The 24,193-nt window shown below is 43.8% G+C and overlaps 4 protein-coding genes across 4 annotated transcripts; 3 read left to right on the top strand and 1 right to left on the bottom strand.

The window, feature by feature from the left end:
* The first annotated feature begins 1,308 nt into the window (after positions 1-1,308).
* Positions 1,309-3,781, top strand: LOC106804526 (translation initiation factor IF-2-like). Its single transcript, XM_014805812.1, has 2 exons — positions 1,309-1,766; positions 3,208-3,781. The coding sequence occupies exons 1-2, from the start codon at positions 1,309-1,311 to the stop codon at positions 3,779-3,781; spliced, it is 1,032 nt and encodes a 343-aa protein (XP_014661298.1).
* A 1,319-nt stretch (positions 3,782-5,100) lies between these two features.
* LOC101782948 lies at positions 5,101-6,886 on the bottom strand. The gene has a single exon (XM_004983363.3). The coding sequence runs from the start codon at positions 6,704-6,706 to the stop codon at positions 5,225-5,227; it is 1,482 nt and encodes a 493-aa protein (XP_004983420.1). The 5' UTR covers positions 6,707-6,886; the 3' UTR covers positions 5,101-5,224.
* Positions 6,887-7,690: 804 nt separating this feature from the next.
* LOC101759207 lies at positions 7,691-9,470 on the top strand. Its single transcript, XM_022823549.1, has one exon. It carries the CDS (start codon positions 7,691-7,693, stop codon positions 8,411-8,413), a length of 723 nt encoding a protein of 240 aa, XP_022679284.1. The 3' UTR covers positions 8,414-9,470.
* Positions 9,471-21,559: 12,089 nt separating this feature from the next.
* Positions 21,560-23,026, top strand: LOC101782536. Its single transcript, XM_022829730.1, has one exon. The coding sequence runs from the start codon at positions 21,560-21,562 to the stop codon at positions 23,024-23,026; it is 1,467 nt and encodes a 488-aa protein (XP_022685465.1).
* The last annotated feature ends 1,167 nt before the right edge of the window (positions 23,027-24,193 follow it).

Genomic DNA, 24,193 nt, shown 5'->3' with positions numbered 1-24,193 from the left:
TCTTTGACATTTACCTCCCCTCTTCTATCATGAGTTTATGACAAGGACGTGCCAAGTGCTAAGACGTGTTTTAGCGTTTGATTGGTCTTTCTGCCGTCACTTTGAATTTAATTATCTTAAGATGTACAGAGCTCCATCTCATCAAACAACTGCACCCTTGTTTAAACCAAGTGTTCATCCAAATTTGGTCTATTTTGATATACACATGACAGTTGACCAACTGTTGAAAGGACTAGAGGACAGTATATACAAACGCCCACCGTACCAAGTCTAATGTTCTAGGTGAGGTGGTTGGTTCCACGGACTAAAAGTTTAGTTACTATCGCATCGAATGTTTAGATACTAATTAAATGGACTAAACATGAGCTAATTATAAAACTAATTGCATAGATGGAGGCTAATTCGCGAGACGAATCTATTAAGCCTATTTAGTCCATGATTTGACAATGTGATGCTACCGTAAATATATGCTAATCATGAATTAATTATTTACTAGATTCGTCTCGCGAATTAGCCTCCATTTGTGCAATTGGTTTTGTAATTAGCCTATATTTAATTCTTCTAATTAGTATCTAAACATTCGATGTGACAGGGACTAATCTTTAGTCCGTGAGGTTGGTTATGTTGTTCCTCGTACAAGCTCATATAAAATTACAGATAAGAACAAGCTTTCTTGCACGTCAAGATGGTAAGATCAAACAAAGCCACGTATAGAGTTTGTTTTTTACCTCAATACCAAATAATTGATATGGAGAAGTGCTACATGCAGTTAATTGTAATAATGCGGCATGAACATATTTCTGTACTACCTTGCTGCAGTCTGCCGAAAAGAAAAATTGAATGTAAAGCATAATTTGTTCATTAACTTCTTCTCCAGGATAATGTCTTGTGATATTGTTGCTATATAAAACCTTTTCCTTGTAGTTGGTGTCAATTTGTCTACAAAGTCCATAGTCAAATTTGTCCAACTCATATAAAACTCTTAAGTGCGTGGTTTATGCTGCTAACTGCTCCTAGCTACCTAATGTCGAGCATTTTCCAATTCATCAGTCTTTTATTTGAGCCTGCTACACATTCGACTAAATACACATTCTGACATTCATGTCTCTCAACAAGTACAAACTTCGATAATGGAGCAAAATATGTCTACCATTTCAGGTGAAATACTCAGCCGGTTCATGTCCTTCCTAATCAAGAAAAAGACAGACCGGGCATCTCTTGAAGAGAAACTAGAGAGGCTTCAGCAACTCCTACTGAGTTCATACAGTTGTTGAGGACGCCGAGGGGCGATACATCACCAATTCCCAGATGCTTGTGAAACTTGGGGTGGTTGTGGATGCCATGTACCAAGGTTACTATGTTCTTGACACCTTCAAGTACAAGCCCTATGAGGAGATGCCCACTCAAGAACAGGTGAGCAATTCATATGCCTTGTCTTGTCTGGCTCGTCTTAATAAGCGCATCTGTGCAGCCCCAAGTGCCATGGGGATAAATTCATCAGTCAATCATGAGCTTGAAGCTGTATTGGGGAATTTGAAAACTATTGTTGCGAACATAACAGAATTTGTCATACTTTTGGGTGGGTGCAATAAGATGCCTAAAAAACCCTACGATACCTATCTGTATATTGACAATTGCATGTTCAGTCGCCTTGTTGAGAAGCAGGAAATTATTAATATCCTGTTGGAAGATAATTCTCCTCATGGTGCTCCAGTCGTGGTCCCAGTTATTGGTGACTACAATGTTGGCAAGAAAAGCTTGGTCGGGTATGCTTGCAATAATAGTATGGTCCGCTCTAACTTCTCCGCAATTTTACGTTTGAACAATGATAGTTTTCAGAAAGTGGGCCATGAAACATTTTTGTGTGTGAGGACTTTAGTTATTGTTGAGTTTAGTTCAGATGTCGATGACAGTGAATGGGTGAAGTTTTATTCAGCTGCATCGCGTATGGACACAGGAAGCAAAGTGATCATTATAAGTAGGTTTGAAGAGGTAGCGAGGTTTGGAACAGTGAAACCAATTCGCCTCAGAAACTTATCTCATGCAGAGTTTATGTACCTCTTCAAGGTACTCGCATTTGGAGGTACTGATCCTGACAACCATCCGCAAATGGCATCTATAGGGATGGAGATAGCTAAGATGTTACAAGGGTTAATTCTGTCAGGTAACGTGCTTGCTGGTATCCTCAGGAAGAATCAAAATGTCCAATTTTGGCTCCTTATATTGAAAAGGTTTAGGAATTCAGTAGAGCGTAACTTGTCCTTGTTCGGTGAGCATCCAAAACAACTTGTAGAAAGAGATCGTCCAACTGACATAACAATGTTTGTTTCACCGTCCGCTGCTCCAGTCCATCTCATGCCACCTCGTGGTGGTAGTAGTTTTCACAAGAAAGAACTATCTAAGGTGACTTTTGGAGACCTGCTACAAGGTTCGAGTCGTACTGTACCCAAGGACGAGTTTCAGATATTAGCTTCGCAATCAAGAATACCACCTTTTACTAAGTTTATCGCAACTTGTATTGAAGAAAAATGCTGGTGTTCTTTCCCAGTCCACAATAAGCAAGTGGTCATGTATCAACTGACGTCGGGATGCCTGAATAGGACTGAGGATCGCTACTGAAAGTCGCATGCTCTACCATGTAGCATGATATTTAGTACCTATCCTGCGTAGAAAAATATTATGGTTGTTATCGTGGATTCTATCATCATACCAATCCTTCTGTGTTGTGCAAGTGCAAAGCAGCATCACTAATTTTATTGTACAAATATTATGGTTGTTCACAATTTTTTTGTTAATGTGATGAATCACGTAGAGAAATACATTTTGCACAGGCATATTATCATGAGCCATGACTCTTCTGTAATTATTAACCCACAAGGTAGGTACATTTCTAGTGGATTCAAAATAGTAAACAAAAGCTAGAAAAAGGAGATTGAGATAATACCGGAGGGCTCCAACTCACTATCATCGATAATGAAGCATCATCGATGGAGGAGTACATGCCCTCGACCAAGTATGACTCCGGATCATGATCTTAGTGTGCGTTTGGATGGGAGACAATGTAGGACAGGACGGTCCTGTTCCAGTTTTCTGGGATGGGATGATCCCATTTTATGTTTGGTTGAATGGGATGGGTTCGTCCTAATTTTTTGTTTGGTTGGAGAGATTGCAACAGACGGGATGAGCACCGTTTTCTCCTTCCGTTAGACACCATTTGTGGGCCCCACTCGTCATACTAACAACGTCTTCTTCCTCCTCCCTGCGCCACGCTGGCCTCCCTGCTCCACCCGCGGCGCCACCCCTGCTCGCCTCCGCTGCCCCTGGGTCACGCCCGCGTCCGCCCCCTGATCCACCCCGCCGCCGCCCCTGGCACGCCCACGCCACCCCTGCTCCACCTCGTCGCCTCCTGATCCTCCCAGACGCGCCCGCCTCCGACCATATCCGCCCCAACCGCGCCCGCGCGTCCGCCCCGGCCGCGCCCGCCTCCGCCGGCGTCCGCCCCATCCGTCCCGGCCGCGCCGGCCTCCGCCCGCATCCGCCGGCGTCCGCCCCGTCCGTCCCGGCCGCGCCCCCGTCCGCCCCGGCCGCGCCCGCCTCCACCCCGGCCGCGCCCGTCTCCGCCCGTGGGAGCTCTGGCCGCGGGAGCTCCGGCCGCACCCGCCTTCGCCCGCCGGATCTTCGGCCACGGCCCCATCCGCGGGAGCTCTGGCAGTGGCCGCATCTTGCCGCGCCCGCCCTGGCCGTGGGAGCTCCGACCGCGCCCGCAAAGAAACGGCGTTGACGGAGATGAAGTGGGACGCCCCCGTCCGCTCGTTTTGGAGGGACGGTGGTATCCCGCATATAGAGAGAATATTCTCTTCTAGGGATGTCCCCGTCCCACCTGTCCTCCAATCAAACGCGGGATGAAGTGAGATCGTCCCGTCCCGTCCCACTTCGTCCTTGGAACCAAACGCACCATTAGTAGGCCAAGGCAGGGGCCTCCTCTGCCCCCAGCCCCCATGACCACCCCGGTGTCACTCCCCATATGAGTGTTTGTGCAGTAATGTATATTAATCTATATTATCATTTATGCGACTAGACGCCTAATCCTAACAATAATGCTATTTCTGAGCAAATCATTTTCTTTTGCATATTTATAATATATTTCATACAAAATACATGTAAACAACAATCTTTTGGAATATTGGACGAATACAAAAAATAAAAAATAACTGGAGAAACAAAGAATAAGAGATGGCTGGAAAGGCCCCAACATTTGGCATCAGTAGTTATTGGGGACAAGATATTGAAGAGCTGCTAGAGATAATATCGAAATTGATACTATTGGGGCTATCCTAATAAGTTGGTATTGGTGATGAGGTATTAGGAGACTGTTGGGGATGATACGCATGCCTTTTCTAAGGTTAGTGAGAAAAGCAATAATAAGAGATCAGCGAATGATGTGAAGAATGATCACAACTAGGTTGATCCTGCCACAGCCAAGTCCGCTAGTAGTATTCCTAGCCAGTGCTGGAGTAGTGACCCAATGTATGTTCTCCTCATCAAAGTCGCTGGGTTGACCCAAGGCTATATGTAGTGAGTATGCAGAGAAGATAAGGCACATCCCAATAACAAATCCCATGGTTCACTTGCACCACGCTCTTTAATTCCCCATTTTCTGTTTTCCTACCAACACAATAGGGCTGACTCATATAATCTTGTTGTACTTGGTGAATCACTTTTCTGTTGTGACTCTTGCATTAGTATTGAGATATCAAAACTATGATAAGTGGATATGAGCATAACTGAACCATTGCACATGAATCCTGGATAGTGCAAAACATTTTCCATAGCAAATGATGAAGATTGTTGTTTGGTCAAGTAAATGGTACACCCTCTGTTTTTAAACATTCGATGTTTAGGAAAGCTACTTAATTACTTTATAGATTGTCATTAACTTCATATATTCAAAAACAGAGGAAGTAGTGTTGAAGGCTGGGGAGGGTAAAGTTCATTCATTTGACGTTGCAGTATCAGTTTAAACAATAATAAAGCATAACACTTCTGATAAGAGGAAATGGAATTAGTACATCATTCACGACTTGATGACAATAGGTTGTGGAGCGGTTAGCTAGTATCATCAAATTTCTCCAATAGTTTGCAATAATCAAATAAAAGTGCCACACAAATACAATATTGCCACTGATCTGAAAAATGGTACATCTAACTAGTATAATTACATATATCATGTTCTTAGAAAGCCGCTCCTCTGCGCTTCCTCCGAAACATGAGTACCTTCAGGCATACCTTCGGTGCAATTTGGAACAAAGTGAACAAAAGAAGTATAAGGGGGTAACCTTGATTCCCATGACACTAAATTAAATTGTCCGTTCGGCCTAACAGAAGGATCTAATACCAGTTCTCCAAGTGTCACCTTTGGTAATTCTTTCACTGGAGCGTATACGTAAGTCGTGCTACTGCTACTAGTACATGGTATGATGTGAATGGGAGAAACAGGGTTCAAAGCGAAGTCTGTCATGTCTACCTCATGGCCTTGTTCGATAAGTGATATTGGTTTCTGACCGTATGCGAAGATGTTCTTCTCAATCACTTTTTTGCACCTGTTCAATATGCAAAACCAGAGTTGAGCATTCAGATTCCTTCTCAACATGTCAGCCAATGCATTTGCAGCGACAAGTGATCCTTCCTGATGCAATTCCTTGGCAAATCCTTCTGCTATGTGTACCAGCCGTGGATGTTCAGCTGGGTCTGCACTTCCAAATGCAAGTACCTTGAAGAGGTACCATAACTCCTCATATGGAAGTGTACTAAGAAAAATTGGTCTTACTGAACCAAATCTTGCTAACCTTTCAAGTTTGCCTATGATGACCACCTTGCTTCTTCTATTTGTTCTTCTCACAAATGAATAGAACTCTTTCCATTCCATGTCATCTACATCTGAAACAAACTCAACAACTAGCAGCGACATCTCCAGCATGGCCTTTTCATGGTCGACAATAGACAGAAAGTTGTCTCCATTCAGATGAAAAATTGAAGGGAATTGTGAGCGTATCCTCTCATCAGCACATACATGGGCGACCAATGTTTTCTTCCCAACGGCAAGACCACCAATGATAGGTAGGACAGCAGGTGCATCATCTGGGTTATGTTGCAATAAGAAGTTCAAGAGCTTTTGCTTCTCAGTATGTCGACCAAACATGAAATTGCCCATGTAAAGATATGCATCATAGGGTCTACGCGACATGCGCTCACACCCACCCAATAGTACAACAAACTCTGCTATGTTAGAGACAACTGTTTCCAGATTTTCCAATGCACCATTCACCTCATGGTCGAGGACCTTGCCCTTATTCATTGGATCAAGAATTGTGCGGCGACGTTTGAGACGGGTGGTAGAAGAGATGGGGAATGAGTCGCTAACCTTGTTCATGGAACTATCCTCGTGGAGCTGGAATCTCAAGGTATCCAACGCAAGGTAGCCCTTATACATGGCCTCCGAAAGTATCTTGAGCTGCATCAGCATTCCAGAGTTGGTGATGTGTCGTGCATCGGCCTCCTCAACTACGGTATGAACCCTCATCAGGAGATGCTGCAGCCTCTCCCCCTTCCCTTCCAAGCATTCATAGCTCGAGCAGAATTTGTTTATGGTGAAGGAGATGAATCGGCTGAGAAGTTCACCTGCAACCGCAGCTATGGCCGTTTCCATCGGCTGTGATTGTGAACAACAATAGGGTGCATAGAGGATCGAAGAAAGCACAGGGGACCTGGTAGATGCCTAAATGAATTGTCCTGGAAGCCTAATTTACAGTTACTTGCTCAATTTCGCCTCGATTACTCTGATTGCCGGGGAATAACTTTCTGCGCTGCTGAAACTTGACTGACATATTTTGACAAGGACGTGCCAACTACCCAGAAATGTTCTAGCATTTGGCAATCTATTCTTTGAAAATTTAGTACTAGGCATAACAGAGCTGCACTTCACCAATGCATATTCTGAACAAAAGTACTAGAGCTGACCGACTGTTCCAGCAGGGCTAGAGCAACAGTTATACACAAACGCGCAAGCCTAGTAATCCCGAGATAACATAATCTAAGGACTAAATAACCCTTTTGAAAACGACCTTCAAGGATTGTTTGACTATTCTTCACCGTACAAAAATATATGAAGATCCATGTTGATAATTAGAACAGTATTTTTTTTCAAGAACATGAGGAATACACCACTACTGAATACTGATAAGAACAAACTTCCATTACGCCAAGATTATTGGTGAGAACAAAGAAAGTCAATATATGCTTGAAAGTGAGATGTGCTGATGTCATTGCTGTTCTCTCCAAGTCACATAGAGTTGATTTTTATCTTCAATGCCAAACCGATGGGACAGAAAAGTGCTGTGTACTAGTTCTTTAGCAGAAAAAATAGGACCCTGAACTTTTGGTGTATTACCTTCCTGTAGAGTACGGAAAAGCTGAACAGATAACAAAGCAAATCTTTCTTTACCTTGTAGTTGGTGTTGCTTCTGTCTAGAAAGTCAAAGTCGTCCTTCTCATATAAAACTCTTTTGTGATGCATTCAGCTAACTGCTCCTAGTTAACTAATACCAACCATCTTTCTAAGCCATACTTTTAAGTGAGCATGCTATATATATGCTCGTCTAAATACACACATGCTGCCAGTCCTTTCTGTTCAATGAATCAATCATCAATGGAGGTAGCCCTGTCTGCCATTTCTGGCGAAATACTCAGCCGACTTATCTCCTTCATAATCAAGAAACACACAGAAAGGTCATGTCGCGAAGAGAAGCTAGAAAGGCTTCATCATCTCCTGCTAAGAGTCCATACTGTAGTCGAGGAGGCCGAGGGACGATACATCACCAATTCCAAGATGCTGGTGCAGCTCAGGATGCTTGTTGATGGCATGTACAAAGGATACCATGTGCTCAACACCTTCAGGTTGAAACCCTTTGAGGAGGGCCCACTCCAAGAACAGGTGACACCATCATCTGCCTTGTCAGCTTCTCTTAAGCGCACCCGTGCAGCTTCTAGCATCATGAGGACTACCATGTCTTTTGATCATGAGCTACAAGCTTCGCTGGAAAATTTGGAAACTGCTGTTGCGAATATGACAGAGTTTGTCATTCTTTTGAGTGGATGCAAACAGATGCATAAAAGGCCCTATGATACCTATATCTACATTGACAACTTCATGTTCAGTCGCGTTGTGGAAAAGCAGGAGTTGATCAATGCCCTGTTGCAAGACAATTTTCCTATTGGTGCTCCAGCTGTGATCCCAGTAATTGGTGCATACAGAATTGGGAAGAAAAGCCTTGTCGGGTATGCTTGCAATGATGATACGGTCCGCTCTCACTTCTCCTCAGTTCTGCATTTGAAAAGCAATAGTTTTATGAAATAGGCGGTGAAACATTCACGCCTGTTAGGACTTTAGTTGTTGTTGAGTTCATTTCAGATGTGGATGACAGCGAATGGGTAAAGTTTTATTCGGCTACATTGCATATGGGTGCAGGAAGCAAAGTGGTCATCCTAAGTAGGTTCCAAGAGGTAGCAAGGTTTGGAACTGTAAAGCCAATTCTCCTCAGAAGCTTGTCACAATCAGAGTTTTCTTACCTCTTCAAGGTACTCGCATTTGCAGGGACAGACCCAAAGAACCACCCACAACTAGAATCAATAGCTATGGAGTTGGCCGAGAACATAAACGGTTTACTTCTTGTAGGGAATATGCTTGCTGACTTGCTAAGGACGAATCAAAATGTCCAGTTTTGGTTCCATATATTGAAGAGGTTCAGGAATTCATTAGAGCGTAATTTTTCCAAATTCGGTGAGCATCCAAAACAACTTCTTGAAAGGGACCGTCCAACTGATATAACAATGCTGATTTCACCATCTTCTGCTCCACTCCATCTTATGCCATCCCATGACGAGAGTAGTTTGTGCAAGAAAGAACTATCCAAGGTGAAGTTTGGAGACCTTGTACAAGGTTCAACTACTATTCTACCTAAGGAGGAGTTTCAGATGATTATATGGGAATCAAGAATACCCCCTTTTACTAAGTTTATCGCAAATTGTATCGTGGACAAGCATACTTGTATTTCATCAGACAACAAAAAACGTAAGTCAATATGTATCCAGTAACATCGGGTTCTTTGTGTTAGGTTGTCCTACATTGGAAATTGACGGTGGTGGAGCACAACATAAAGGTGGGGACAGCCCTCATCTATCAGGCTAATCTTTTGGGTTGAGTTAGGCCTAAGGTCTTGTTGGGCTCCGATGGACCTGGGCTTGATGGGGCGTTAGCTCATGGGTATAACAGGCTGGGTCAGATTCCGCTGCGCACTCTAACACTTTGAGTGGCGTGGTCCCAATGGCAAATTGTATCATGGACATACATCCTTGTACTTCATCAGATAACACTGGGATGTTTAATTATTCAATTGATATGTCCTGATTATGTATACTTCAATTTTAGGTGCATTCTTGTATGTTAACCATCCATCTATCAATCAAGAAGGCCTTCGATGTTGCATGCTTCGTCAAATAGCTTGGTATTCAGTACAAACCACTTGATTAATTAAATATCACTTTTAGCTACTAAACAGAATCTCCAATGTGACCAAAAGTACATGGAGAGTTACTACAATTCAAAGTTGACATAATAAATACCAGACTGTTATATAACTATCCATATCAGGTTGCGTGCTTATGACTATGGATTCAACATAGCAAGAAAATAAAGAAATGTTTCGGTTCTTAGAGAAGTCAAATGACTCTTTCATTCATGGTGTAGGGGATCGGCCAAAAAGTAAACAAACTCAAGCGCCGTTCATAGGTAAAAACTCTCTAACCTCATAAGATCCGGACTAGGGAACAGAACTCAGTTAACCTCGCAACTTCTTATGGAAGCTGTTCTGGCAATAAAACCCTTATCCTCAATTCCTCCCTATTGCCCTAGGGACTCGAAGCTAGAGACTGTTAAACTGATGACTGAACTCTAATCAAGCTAACCCTCGAGTGCTTGAAACCAGTCTAGAGTACCGAGTTTTCACCTAATTTACTCTTTACATAGGAACGAAACCTAAAGGGAGACGTCACGAGGTTACAAACTCTTGGAGCAGCATGACGAACCGAATGCCACGAGGTTGGTCATTTTTCTCGGGACGAGGGCGAAGGCATGAGGCTGGAGGTTTTCTGGCACGAAGGTGAAGTCCTGAGGTTGAGAAGATGAAGGCGTGAGAAGCATGACTACATGAAGGCGTGAGAAGCGTGACTACATGAAGGCGTGACAAGCGTGACTATGTAGAGGAATTTAGTTTGTACACATTACCCCAATGACCTTTATGTACGGCATATCCTAGGAATGTAGTAGTTGGAAAAGAACATTTTTGGAATGTAAAGTGGCTCATGGGTCTCTATAAAAGGGGAGCCCTACCCGTTGTAAAGGGAGACTCATTGTTTTTTAAAGAACCTCCTAGTGTTATCTCTTTCCATTTACACATTTGTTGGTGTCGAATTCCTTTGAGACCAACAGGGTGCCCACCGTGTTCTCAGCCACAAAATAACCCATGATGCCATAACCAAAGAAGAAGAAGACCGCACCGCAGGAAACAACCGAGGGTGAAAGAGAGCAAGAAAGAGGGCTTGTTCCTATGGATCAAGACAACACAAACACCCTGGAGAAATTAAAAAGAACCGAGCCTAGTTTAAGAACAAGAAGTGAGAAGAAAAGAGCCGAGGCGGAGACTTCGAACCAAGCAGAACCAAAAACAAGCTCAAGAAATGATCTACTTGGGGAGGCAGAAAAAGAACTGGCCTCAGTATTAAAGCAGCTCAAAACACTGAAAAAAGAAAAGGAAAGATTTGCTCAAGAATTGGAAGCACAACGGCTAGCGACAAGCAAAATAGCGAAATTAAATCAAGCAAAAAAACAACTAGCGGAATTGCAAGAGGAGTCGGATGAGCTGCCATACATGCAAACCACGCCACCGCAACCACAACTTTAGAACGGCAGCATGTCATGATTAGCACACCTATACCGTATGCAAATCCCAACCTCGTTGGGAAAAACGCTCCAACGATGACAAATGCTTACGTAACGGTTGATAAAAACTCTCCATTGTCTTTGGCCTTGCAAATAGCTCCATGACCTACAACTTACAAGGCGGTCACACAGCCAAAATTCAATGGGCAAAATAACCCTCACCAGTTCCTCATGAGCTACGAAGCTCCAGTAGCATCTGCTGGAGGAGATGATGTGGTTTTAGTCAAGTCCCTAATCATAACCTATGAAAGAGCAGTGGTAAACTGGTACTTACTACTTCCACCGCAGTCAATTTATAGTTGGATAGACCTCAAAACCAAGCGACGTGTTTCATTGCATCCAAAAAGACAAAGAGCCCCTGGCCAATTATGTCACAAGATTTGTGCAACTAAAATCGCAAACTCCATATATGGATGAGAGTGTAGCCATAGCAGCCTGCATCAGAGGGCTAGCACCAGGCCCAAAACCTTCACATCTAATAAGAGAAAAGCCAAAAATCATGGAAGCTTTGTTCGCCGAGCTGGAAATGTATTGCAGGTCCAATGAGGATCATAGAAAAGAGTGATGGAAAGAAACTGCCAAAGGCAAGCTCAAAAAGACCAAAATTGGCAAGCCTCCAGATACAATTTTGCACAACACCAGCAACCATACCCAGCTCAACACGTGCTACCAATCGAGGGTGCTCAATCCTCACAACAACAAAACCAAGATCATAGTAGACAACCTTAGCAACAACAGCAAGCAAATTATGGCAATGGGCAGAAAGGCGGTCATTTCGGAAGAGGAAGAGGCCGAGGCAGAGGACCTCCGAGGCCGCACAACTGAAACAATCAACCTCGAATGTTTTATTGCACTTTTCATGGTAAGCAACTAGATCATGCAACCGACTTTTTCCCAAAAACAAAAAAGATCTTCGAAAGAATAGTTGAAGAGAAATGAGCTGCCGCAGCACCACCATCCACTGTACCTCTTTTTGGCCACAACAGCCATACTTCCAAGCTTATCAACATATAAACCCAAATACCAACCTCGCAAACTTTCAACCTACCATGATGTGGCAACACTCACCATAGTTTCAACCCCAAAGTCAACAAGCCTTGCAAGGTTTGCACCTTCCTAGCCTCTACACGAAATACCACTACCCCCCCAAACCTACCCAACAAAATGCCTAAAGCCGAGCCTAACAATACCCAAAACAGCAACCCCAAAGCCTTACCCACTTACAGCATGATAATGCCAATATCAGGCGGATCCTCACAACTTGAAAACACAGAAACACATTCAAACGCTTTGCCCACCTTACCCTAGCCTCGTTTGTTCCGCTTGTTCTTCAGAAGTCATCAACCTCGTCGTTTGCATAATCCGAGCTAGCTAAACAACACACTGACATTAAATCAAAACAAAATAATAAAGCAAGAGGTAAGCAAGAATGAAAAATACGGATAAGAACAATACCTTTGAAGCTATGAAGGTCAACGAAAACAGCACAGGAAGCATGAATCTTAAAGCACCAGCAAACAGTGCGCAAACTCACAGCAAGACGGGAGGGTAACCTTGAGCAACCCGCACCCCCCCCCCCGCCTTTTATAGGCGTGCTAACGGGTGCCTCGAACCTCGAACTGAAGCCAAAGCAACAACCAATCAGAAATCGACACGGCAGGTGCAAAAGTAACTGTTGGCTCATCTCTCCTCCAACGCTCAAGGGTGACATTTTTTATAGAGCGATCCTTCATCGCGGGTTCGGCCCGTCGGAGTCGACCCTCATCCACGAGGGGCTATTGTTGGGGATCACCTAAAAACTAAACAACCTTGAGTACCGTTCCAGGTAAAAACTCTCTAACCTCGCAAGACCCGAACTAGGGAACAAAACTCAGTTAACATCGCAACTTCTTATGGAAGCTGTTCTGGCAATAAAACCCTTATCCTCGCTTCCTTCCTGTTGCCCTAGGGACTCGAAGCTAGAGACTGTTAAACTGATGACTGAACTCTAATCGAGCTAACCCTGGAGTGCTTGAAACAAGTCTAGTGCACCGAGCTTTCACCTATTTTACTCCTTACTTAAGAATGGAACATAAAGGGAAACGTCGCGAGGTTACAAACTCTTGGAGCAACATGATGGACCGAATGCTACGAGGTTGGGCATTTTTCTCGGGATGAGGACGAAGGCACGAGGCTGGAGGTTTTCTGGCGCAAAGGTAAAGTCCCGAGGTTGAGAAGATGAAGGCGTGAGGAGCATTACAACATGAAGTCATGAGAAATATGACTACATGGAGGTGTGAGAAGCGTGACTACATGAAGGCGTGAGAAGCGTGACTACATGAAGGCGTGATGAACGTGACTACGTAGAGGAATTCAATTTGTACACGTTACCCTAATGACCTTTATGTACGGCATATCCTAGGAATGTAGTAGTTGAGAAAGGATATTTTCAAAATGTAAAGTGGCTCATGGGTCACTATAAAAGGGGAGCCCTACCCCGTTGTAAAGGGAGACTCATTATTTTTTAAAGAACCTACAAGTGTTATCTCTTTCCATTTACACATCTGTTGGTGTCGAATTCCTTTGAGACCAGCACATGATGTTAGTTGGCTCTTCAACATCTTTGGGCAGTTTAGAAAATTTCTCGATGTATAAATCGAGGAATTATTGGCACAACATATAAATTTTCACGAAAACCATCTTTGATGGATTCCTGATTTTTGAGAAAATAATATAGATAGTATAAAAAGTATCGGAAATATTGGAGATCCATTAATGACTCGGTATCAATGCCTTTTTAATATTTGAAATCCGTTATTTGAACCAAATTCGAACCCCTTGTCAGTGGATACAAAAATAAATTAACGACAAATACTGTGTGGAGGAAACAAGTAGAAGAGGAGTGTTTATGGGAAAGAATCCGACCATTTAGGTGAATACTGATAGGAAGCAAAGGATCTAAAAGGCAAGGTATATATTTAACCCATTTCTGCAGCTGGGCTAACTGATCAACATCCCCATTTAATTGGTGGTTCACTTTTCTGTGTAAGTCAACCAACCAACCAACCATTCCACTTTAAGCATTAATGGTGAAGAGCCAGACATGATAAAGTTTTTTTATTTTTCCTTGCACTGTATCTCTACAAAGTGATGTTTCAAACTCTTTAGAGGAATGGGATTACTATGCACGAGAATATACGTGCATGTATATTTCAGGAAGGTTGTAGTGGTTTAGCATCTAAAAATTCCATTGATAGTAGCTCAGCAATAATTCAATAAAACTGCTACAACCATAGATACAAAAAATATGACATTTTCTTATACTCACTACCGGAAACAGTAACTTTGCCGAGTGCCCCAGGCACTCGGCAAAGGTCCAAATACACTCGGCAAAGGGTTTGCCGAGTGTAACACTCGGCGAACCCTACTCGGCAAACTTTCCCTCGGCAAACAGTGTGTTTGCCGAGTGTCGACCGTCGGGCACTCGGCAAAGCCTTTGCCGAGTGCCAGAAAACACTCGGCAAAATATAACACTCGGCACAAAAGCGGTAATGGTATGTGACGGTAACGGCTCCTTTGTCGAGTGCTAGGCGCCCGACACTCGGCGAAGAGTTACATTTTGCCGAGTGTATTTTAGATGGCACTCGGCAAAAAGAAAATCTTTGCCGAGTGTATTTCCCCGCGGCACTCGGTGAAGGTTCCCGGTTTGCCGAGTGCCTTCCCGGTGGCACTCGGCAAAGAGGCTGCTTCCGCCAGAATTTTTTGAGCCGGTTGCCGAGTGTTTTCCTCTTGGCACTCGGCGAACTTACATAGTTTGCCGAGTGCCTCCCTCTTGGCACTCGGCAAAGAGACCAATCCAGCAAAAATTTAATGACGCCTTTGCCGAGTGTTTTAGCAATGCACTCGGCAAAGCCGTCGATGTTACAGAAAATGGCCTCTTTGCCGAGTGTTAACACTCGGCAAAGTATCCGACCACCTGCTGCAAAAACGGAAATGTTACGTATAAAAGACCCCTCTCAAAAAACAACCAGAGAAGCACATGCATATAAATTACACCACAGGCATATAAATTGCACCACAAGCATCACAAGCACACAAATAACATTCACAAGTTCTCGTCGAAACAAGTAATTCACAAGTTTTACCACAGCTAACACCTCTAGTTCACAAGTCATTGAGGAGGATGAGGAGGCTGAGGAGTATGTGCAGGTGGCCACTGCCCCCAAGAAGATTCTGCATTGGACGCCGCCGATTGATTCTGCACAAAGTTATAGAGATTGCATTAGTCACTTTTCTAGTGTAAGTCTGTAGTGCCTGTAGTTTCTAGTTTAACTCTAGATTGATTGTACGGTTGAGAGTGACTCACAGGAGTAGCTGCAGGAGGTGGTGGAGGTGGCGGGAATAGGTTCGGTGGCAAAGGTGGTGGAGTCTGACCTAAACTGTGAAAGACACTCTGCATGTATTGAAACATCTGCTCCGTCCTCTGCCTTTCTAGCTGCCGATCCGCCTCGATCCTCGCCTCTAGTTCCTCCCGGCGCTTCCGTTCTACCTCCACCTGGGCCTACAATATTTCATCCCAATGTCTTATTGTCAATGCCAAGATATGTACAAAATGAATGAAAAATTAAAGAAACAGGAATAACCTGCAGAGCCTGCATCTGTAACTGTGCAGCGGTAGGCCGTGGCCGTATCGCGGGGCTCGAGTCCGTGCTCCTTGCTCGGATTTGGGAGAGGGTGGGAGTACTGGTAGTGTCAATCATGCTATCTCCAATCCAATACCTGCCATGCTTCTTCCCTCCTCCCACCCTCATCACAATTTCAGGATCAATATCCTGAGAGCTCGGATCGAACTCTAGCCCATAAACCTCCCTCGCCATTGCTGTGTACTCGGTGACGCGGCTGTGGATGCTGGGATGGCTGTATGCCTCGGGCGGGTCCTCCGGGTTGAAGTCGATGTCTGCCGTGGCCTTGCCCTTTTTGGACATAACCCATGCCTTGAACCGGGAGCACTCCTAGCTTTCATGTGATGACGTCTGCGACAAAAATACAAAAGGATTACAAAATATGCAGTATGATGTGTATTATGTGTGAGAATAAAGAAATGAATTCACGTACCCATTTTTCCTTGTATTCATCAAGGCTCAGGCTGCCTTGATGGTGTGGTGCATATGGCATCTGCAGACGCCGCTCCCGGCAAGCAACGTGGTTCTCCAACCACCCGGGCTGCAACCACACGTCCACCATTTGTTCCCAGCACCGGGTAAAGGATCGGCACCACCACGGAGGCACCTACATCATCAAGTGTGTGACATATAACAAAAGAAGGAAGCGTAATTAATCTCAGAAATAGTAAATATTAACTTTCTGTACGTACCATCATGAATTCATCCTTGGTCAGGTTCATTGTCCTGGCCTCTTCTTTTTTGACCCTCATCTTTCTGTATTCAGCATAGAAGTCGATGATGGCCTGAACCCACGCCTCGTAGTGCATATCCTTAACAAGCTTCTTGGCGGCTTGTTCAATGACAGAGGCCGCCCTAGCCTCGAATCCCTCCTGGCATCTATAAAAGTCCTGCGTATAGACACATTGCAAACAAGTATTTTTTCAAGAATGTCTAGCGAAGCTGGTGTATTAAGCAATCTAGTGCTTCGAATACTTACCCACAGCTCGGCCTTCACCCGCTCCGCCTTGTTTGCAAATTGCCTGTGGTCACGATCACCGACGTCGGCGGCGGCCACGTAGTGGTCCCACATGTAGGCCGGCTCCTCCTGTCCGGCGAAGACCACTAGACCAGGGAAGTGTAGCCTACACAAAAGACCGATGATGCCGTTGACCTTGCGGTTGTGGGCACCCCCACTGAGCTTAGTCCAACTCCTGCACAAGTGATTAATATACATTATTAGCTTCTATTGTAAATTTCAACATATCAAAAGTACTGAGAAGTGTGGAGGAACTTACTTTGCCCCAGTGGGTTGAATCAGTGGGCATAAATGAAGAGGGATGGGTTGCCTCGGGAGGGACGAGGGACCTCGCAACCAGATCTTGGACTGCGAATCCCCTGCCTCCTCCCCTTCCTCCCTCTCCTGCTCCAGCTCCTGCTCCTGCTCCTGGTCCTGCTCCGGCTGTACCTCCGCCTCGTCACTAGAGGCATGCGCGGAAGGTACCTCCTCATCAGACGACGACGAAGGCGCAGGCGAGGGGGGCCTCACCCCTTTACCCTTTCCTCGACCCCTGCCCCGACCCCTGCCTCTAGGAAGGACTTGTGCCCCCTCCGTTTCCTCGACCTGTGCATCACCCCTGCCTCCACCCCTCCCTCGATGCCTCCCTCGACCTCTCGATGCGTCTGACCTTGTACCTGACCCTGAAGCTACAGCTTTTAATTTTTCATAAAGCGCTGTAATCTTCCTCTTACCGCCCACCATTGTTGAGTCACCTGCATTTGCCCACAAAATATAATTAGGAAGATGTGCAAAATAAAGTAGACATACTTAATAAATAACATGGTATGACAAATAATAAATAAATTAGTACGGCCCATACATGTCTTAGAAATAATCGTCATGATCGGGATTAGCTGGATCATAAGTCTCATCATCGCTGTCACGCATGTCAATAAAATCATTCCCGTGCTCCGAAGGAGGAGTGTCATCATCAAGCTCCTGTCCTAACTGTAACCGCTGAAGTAATTCTAACTCCTTCATATTATGAACCTCCTCTCCAGCGTCATCATCAGCCACCATTTCATTGTCCACTTCCATTCCGAAAGCGTCGGTTAAATCAATCTCAAAATTCCCTTCGAGCCCATCTTCTTGAAAAAAATCTCCGTCATATGTGTTGGGGTCAATGTTGTAATCTTCATTGTTTGGTACCGGTAATTTACCGTGCGGCGATACCTTGTACACAACATCCCAACCTTTAAGACGGTCGTCGGATTGGCACGGGTACGACAAATAATAAACTTGCGTGGCTTGTTGAGCGACAATGTATACATCGTCTCCTTCTAAGACGGATGATTGGCGAATTTCGACTAACCCAAGATTAGGTGCCCGTCTCACGACTGATGGATCAAACCAATGGCATTTGAATATGACTGGATTAATAACATTGCAACCATGAAAAGTTAGTTCGTATATCTCTTCAATTCTTCCATAGTACTCTACACCATCAAAGCCTGGCGTAAAAACTCCGGTATTTGTCGTTCTTCGATTTGACCGACTATGCTCATGCCTTGTTGTGTGAAAGCGATATCCATTTACATCATAACCGGTAAAAGATTTGACCCTATAGGCACAGCCATCGGCAACCTGTCTCAACTCGGCATTCATAGACGAATCGGTTTGGGCCTGCAAGTTGAAGTAGGGTGGTTCGTTATATTATTCGCATGTACGGTCAACTTCTAATCAAGCTAAGTACGAGCTAAAATGGACTGTACCTTATGTTTGAACCAAGAAATGAAATCGAGCATTCCATTTCCCGCACCCTCTTTGAGAAGAGTCTCGACTTCGTGCAGGGTAGGTTCTCTTGAATTACACCAGAAGTTACGATGGAATTCCCTGTACCAACGAGAAACATGAGAGTTCGACGAAGAATACTGACAAATTGAGGAAAAACTAGTTTGTTCAGAACTTACAGTATGTACGGCTCCACCTCGGATAGGTTGGTCAATACATACAGCATGATAGTGCGCCACTCTTTATGTTTTAATTTTTTCTGTGTCGCACCACTTGCACTTCCAAGTTGTCCTTGAAAAAGGCTAAGGCTCGATTCAACTTCGCTGTCATTGTAACGAGGCGGTGGATTGTGCACGCTAGGAAGGTTGTCAGCATAGTATTTCGTTGTGAAGTTTGACGCCTCCTCCAGAATGTATGCCTCTGTAATGGAGGCTTCAATTTTGCATTTGTTTTTACATTTAGTTCGAAGAACCTTTTGACATCTCTCAATTGAATAGCACCAACGGCCCTGCACAGGCCCCCCATTCGTGCTTCATACGGGAGGTGTAAAATCATATGCTGCATCGGATTGAAGAAGCCAGGAGGAAAGATCTTCTCCAACTCGTCAAAGTTAAGTTAGATTTTTTTATTTGAACCGCGGCCTAGGCAGTGGGCCCGTGTATCTAGTTTGCCGAGTGCCTCTTTCTATACACTCGGCAAAATATTATCTTTGCCGAGTGTTTTTTCTAAACACTCGGCAAAGTATGCATGAAATGACGTATTTTACTGAACTTTTTCTAATATACTTGCGCAAAATCGTGTCAACGTCACTCAACAATGGTTAAATTATTTTTCTACTGATAATGTTCTATTATTTCATGCAGTTATAGCGCAAATTGCATTTATATCTACTAAAAATATGTAATTGCATTTAATCAATAAAAATTAGTAAACGCATCCGAAAAATTTCCAAATTTTGACACGAACCAATCTGTGTTGTATGTTGCCTATAAAAAAGATTTGAAGCCAAACCTTAACTCAAGTGTCACTTGGACTACAAATCTTATTGTGTCCTCTCTAACTTCTATGAATCCTTCCACGAGATGAGTCGGCTTCTAAGCATCATATGCCAGAAATTGGGCGAAACCTTCTCAATTTTTTACCACAGCCTCCACACATAATATCATGACATCTTGACAAATCTTGTGATTTTCAGATTTTGTTTGCTTTTTTTAGAATTTAACAACCATTCAACCACACGTTCGTGGTCGTGTTTTTTGAAAACAATGTTCAAAATTTCTTTTCATTTCCTGGTTGAGACCTCACTCCGGACTCCATAATATGGATATAATTTTTCCACTGCTTATAATCCATCATTTCATGTACCTGCAGTTAAAATCTGACATGAATAAAAAAATTCCTATTAATGCAATCATTTCATTAAAAATAGCAAACATACCACAAAATATACCGAATTTTATTGTGGATTACAACATCTCCTACGTGAGGAGTAGAAAAAGTGTGGAGGGCAGGGGACGAATTTTTTTTTTCGTTCGCCGAGTGCAAAACGAAACACTCGGCGAAGTCCTGTGTTTGCCGAGTGTCCAGGGTGAGACACTCGGCGAAGTAATATGTTTGCCGAGTGTCTTGGAGTGGCACTCGGCGAACTTCTCACGTTGCCGAGTGTGGGCGGGCGGCACTCAGCGAACGCCCTTTTTGCCGAGTGTCGGCTTCCAACACTCGGCAAAGGACTAACGGCCGGCCCAGTCCGGTGACGGACGGTGCACATGCGATGCACGCGTCGTTTTTTTACCGAGTGTCGGAGCTTTGCTGAGTGTATATGAGCTGTTTGCCGAGTGTCGTATTTATGGCACTCGGCAAAAGACCTTATTGCCGAGTGTAATATGTTTGCCGAGTGCCCCGTTGAATACACTCGGCAAATAGGCTTTTTGCCGAGTGCCCGAAAGAAAGCACTCGGCAAAATTTTTACACTCAGCGAATCTACTGTTTCCGGTAGTGACTTAGGTCGCTCATCATGCATTGCTGTTGGGAAGAAAACTTTGGTCAGAATAGGTAAGGAGATCACCTTAACAAGCAAACTTAAAAATCCTATTTTTGTTCATCGACCGTCATAAGAGAAGTTCAGGTACCTCTTCAAGGTACCAGTAGTATGATTTCCACCAGCAGTATCAGTCCAATGCTTTACATTCAACGATACGACTTAATCAAAATACTGAAATACCCTTTTGAAAAGGACTTTTTGATGATAGGTTTTGTTATTCTATTCTTCTGTTCACGAAAAAGAAATGTCAGTATTAACGAGAAGAACAGACTTGCTTGGACATACGTGTCCACAATACTCATAAGGACAAAAACGATAGCTTTACTTAGGTAGGAGACGTGCAGAAGAAGTTGTTGGCTTTTGACGTGGAAGGCCAGTGCATTACCAATTCTATACTCTTTCTCTAACACAATTTCAAGTAAAGTCACAAGATGTTTTAACGAAAGTCTTATCCTGGTATCTGTTGTCTGTTAGACTATTACTGTCGCTAAAGTTCAAAAGAACTCTTGTGTTCTGCAAGCAGCTACCTGCTCCCAATTATTAATTCTAACTTTCTAGCTATTGTGTCAATTTTTATTATTAAATATTAGCATGGTTAGTTAACTCTGTCAATTTGTAACTATTTGGTAATTGTTGAATTGGCTTAGGTTTGGGCACATCCCTGTTTCTATCATGCTTGGTATTCTTTTTCTGGACTTTGAAAACCTCTAGGTCGAATCATTAGAAGAGTAGCGGTCAATAATTAATTAGCACGAACCTTTTACACTTCTTGTTCAGTTTCTCACAAAAAGGTTCGGATTTGTTTTCTTCATTACATACTGCAAAACAAATTGAAGGTGTAATGTGCTGGCCACTCGAGAAACAACTATGGTTAGTAGGTTACGTGGCAGCTCATCTTCCAACATGTCGCTTTCATTCACTTCAAGTCTGCAACCTTAGCTTCTCTTGTTGTCCATGGAACACGCCAGTTCTGAGGATATAAGTGCTCAGACTTGAGCGACCTCTGTAAGACGACATAAGCACAGAAAAAGAAGATGGAGATGGTTGTATCTGCAGTTGCAGGTGACCTGATTAACCGATTGATGTCCTTCTTGATCAGCAAGTACAAAAGTGAAGAGCAGTTAGAGGAGAAGATGAAAAGGCTGCAAGATCTACTGATTAGAGCCCATATGATCGTCGAGGAGGCTGAGGTGCGATATATCACCAACTCAAAGATGCTACTTCAGCTGAAGAAGCTTGTGGAGGTCATGTACCAAGGCTACCACGTTCTGGACACCATCAAGTATAGGACTCTCTGCAGCTCAAGCGCTGATGAAAGTGAGGTTAGCAGTTCCAATATCAATGAATTATCCTTCACCACTTGCATTGAACACCTTTGTACAAAGCATTGCACTCCCAATATTCATGGGCTTCAAATTACATTGGATAATCTTGAATCAACTATTTCTAATATGAAAGAGTTTGTGCTACTTCTTGGGGGATGCGAGCGCATGTTCCGTAGACCCTATGACTCATATGTTTACATCGATAACTTCATGTTTGGTCGTCATGTCGAAAAGCAGCTGGTCATCAATATCTTGCAGCAAGAAAATATCCCTCCCTTCGCTCCGGCCGTTCTCCCAATCATAGGGGGTAGTAGAGTGGGCAAGAAAACCCTAGTTGCACATGTGTGCAATAATGAGAAAGTCAGGTCAAAATTCTCGTCAATCTTGCATGTCAGGGGTGAAAACATCTGGAGAATAGCGCGTGAAGTAGGACCAGTGAGGTCCTTGGTAATGGTTGAGTTTACCACAGATGTGGATGAAGAGGATTGGTTGAAGTTCTATTCATCAGTAAAGCAGATGGGAAGAGGAAGCAAGATCATAATCATAAGTAGGATTGCAAAATTATCGAGGTTTGGGACGGTAAAGCCGGTTCGTCTTGATGCCTTGTCCCATGAGGAGTATAGCTACCTCTTTAAGGTTCTTGCATTTGGAGGTACAAACCCTGAAGAACACCCTCAGTTGGCAGTTATAGCTGAAGATCTAGCGGTAGCTTTGGGAGGGTCACTCATCACGGCAAACGTATGTGCTGATATGATGAGGAAAAATCAAAATGTTCACTTCTGGATCAGCCTATTAAAAAAGTATAGGAATGTGGTGCGGAAGAACTTCTCGTTGTTTGGTGAGCATCCAAAGAACCTTATGGACCAAGATCATCCTATAGACATAACCAGACTTGCATCATCATCATGGTCATCGCCATCATCTGCTACACTTCGCCTAATGCCTCCTCATACTGAAGTTGACGATTCCAAAACTGAATTGCCGAAGGTGATGTTTGGAGATCTGATTACTGGCTCAGCTATTCTGCCGAGGGAGGAGTTTGAACTAATCGCGTGGGAATCGCGGATACCCCCTTACAAAAGGTTTGTAAACTTTGCTACATACTGTGATGAGGAGCCGATCTCTCAGCATCATACAGCATCAGCTGGCAAGAAGCGCAAACTATTAGATAAGTAACCTGATAGCAACCTTGTATGTAATTTAGCATTTGGCCTGGCAGTGTAGTCAACCAAAGTAGCTTTGTATAAGTCATGCCAGAAATCAAGAAAATGATTTCTTGTAATTTTGTGTCCGAGATTCAAAGGAAGTAGCGTTCCATGATCACACTACTCCATTTTCCATTCAAGATGATGAGCTCTAATGTGACGCCACATTTCTCAGCCGTGTAAATGAGATTGTGCCCTTTTTTTTCTAGCAGCATCTTACAATGAATGTACGCACCTTGTGTCCCCATCTCAAACGAAAACTAAAAATTTTCTTGTATCAGCATTTGTTTATGTTTCCAAAATTGATTTTCTTCTTATAAATTACATAGTCAATGCAACACATACATCAGCTGATGAAAGTCCACACGACGATCGACCGCATACAAACTGGTCAACATGAGAATGAATATGCTTTAATCCAAACTACCAATTAAACTTCGACATGACATGTTCTGATAGTATCCAGATATCTAAATCAAACACTACCGAAAACAGTAAATTCGCCGAGTGTAAAAAGTGTGCCGAGTGCATTTTTTCGGGCACTCGGCAAACACCCTATTTGCCGAGTGTATACAAGGACGCACTCAGCGAACATAATACACTCGGCAAATAGGATGTTTGCCGAGTGCCAAAAAGAAGGCACTCGGCAAAAGACTCAAGACACTCGGCAAATATGCCACACTCGGTAAATCAACAGCGCGTGCGTCGCACGTGCGTCGTCCGTTACCGGGTTGGGCCGGCCGTTAGCCCTTTGCCGAGTGTTGACCTCCAACACTCGGCAAAGAGGAGTTCGCCGAGGGCCACTCGCACACACTCGGCACACGGAACACTTCGCCGAGTGCCACGACTGGACACTCGGCAAACCCAACACTTTGCCGAGTGCCGACCCAAAGGCACTCGGCAAACCCAACACTTCGCCCAGTGTTTCTGTCGGCACTCGGCAAAAAAAAACAAAAATTTCCCTCCAACGACCTCCACACTTTTTCTACTCCCCACGTAGGACATTTGGTTATGCATATTAAAAGTTGGTCTATTTTCGGGTCTGTTTGGGATTTTTAATGCTTTGTTTGCATTAATAGGGATTTTTTGATTGAAGTCAAATTTTAACTGCAAGTACTTGAAATAATGGATTGAAATC

Source organism: Setaria italica, chromosome IX (genome assembly GCF_000263155.2).
Source record: "Setaria italica strain Yugu1 chromosome IX, Setaria_italica_v2.0, whole genome shotgun sequence".
NCBI lineage: Eukaryota > Viridiplantae > Streptophyta > Magnoliopsida > Poales > Poaceae > Setaria > Setaria italica.
The sequence above is the reverse complement of the archived record's forward strand: the minus strand, read 5'-3'. Positions and strand labels throughout refer to the sequence as shown.

Bases quoted from the DNA above. Each gene is read 5' to 3' on its own strand.
- LOC101782536 (XM_022829730.1), top strand. From the start codon at position 21,560: ATGGAGATGGTTGTATCTGCAGTTGCAGGTGACCTGATTAACCGATTG.
- LOC101759207 (XM_022823549.1), top strand. From the start codon at position 7,691: ATGAATCAATCATCAATGGAGGTAGCCCTGTCTGCCATTTCTGGCGAA.
- LOC106804526 (XM_014805812.1), top strand. From the start codon at position 1,309: ATGCTTGTGAAACTTGGGGTGGTTGTGGATGCCATGTACCAAGGTTAC. The intron at 1,767-3,207 runs GTATGCTTGCAA...TCCTTCCGTTAG, and splicing joins GGCAAGAAAAGCTTGGTCGG to ACACCATTTGTGGGCCCCAC.
- LOC101782948 (XM_004983363.3), bottom strand. From the start codon at position 6,706: ATGGAAACGGCCATAGCTGCGGTTGCAGGTGAACTTCTCAGCCGATTC.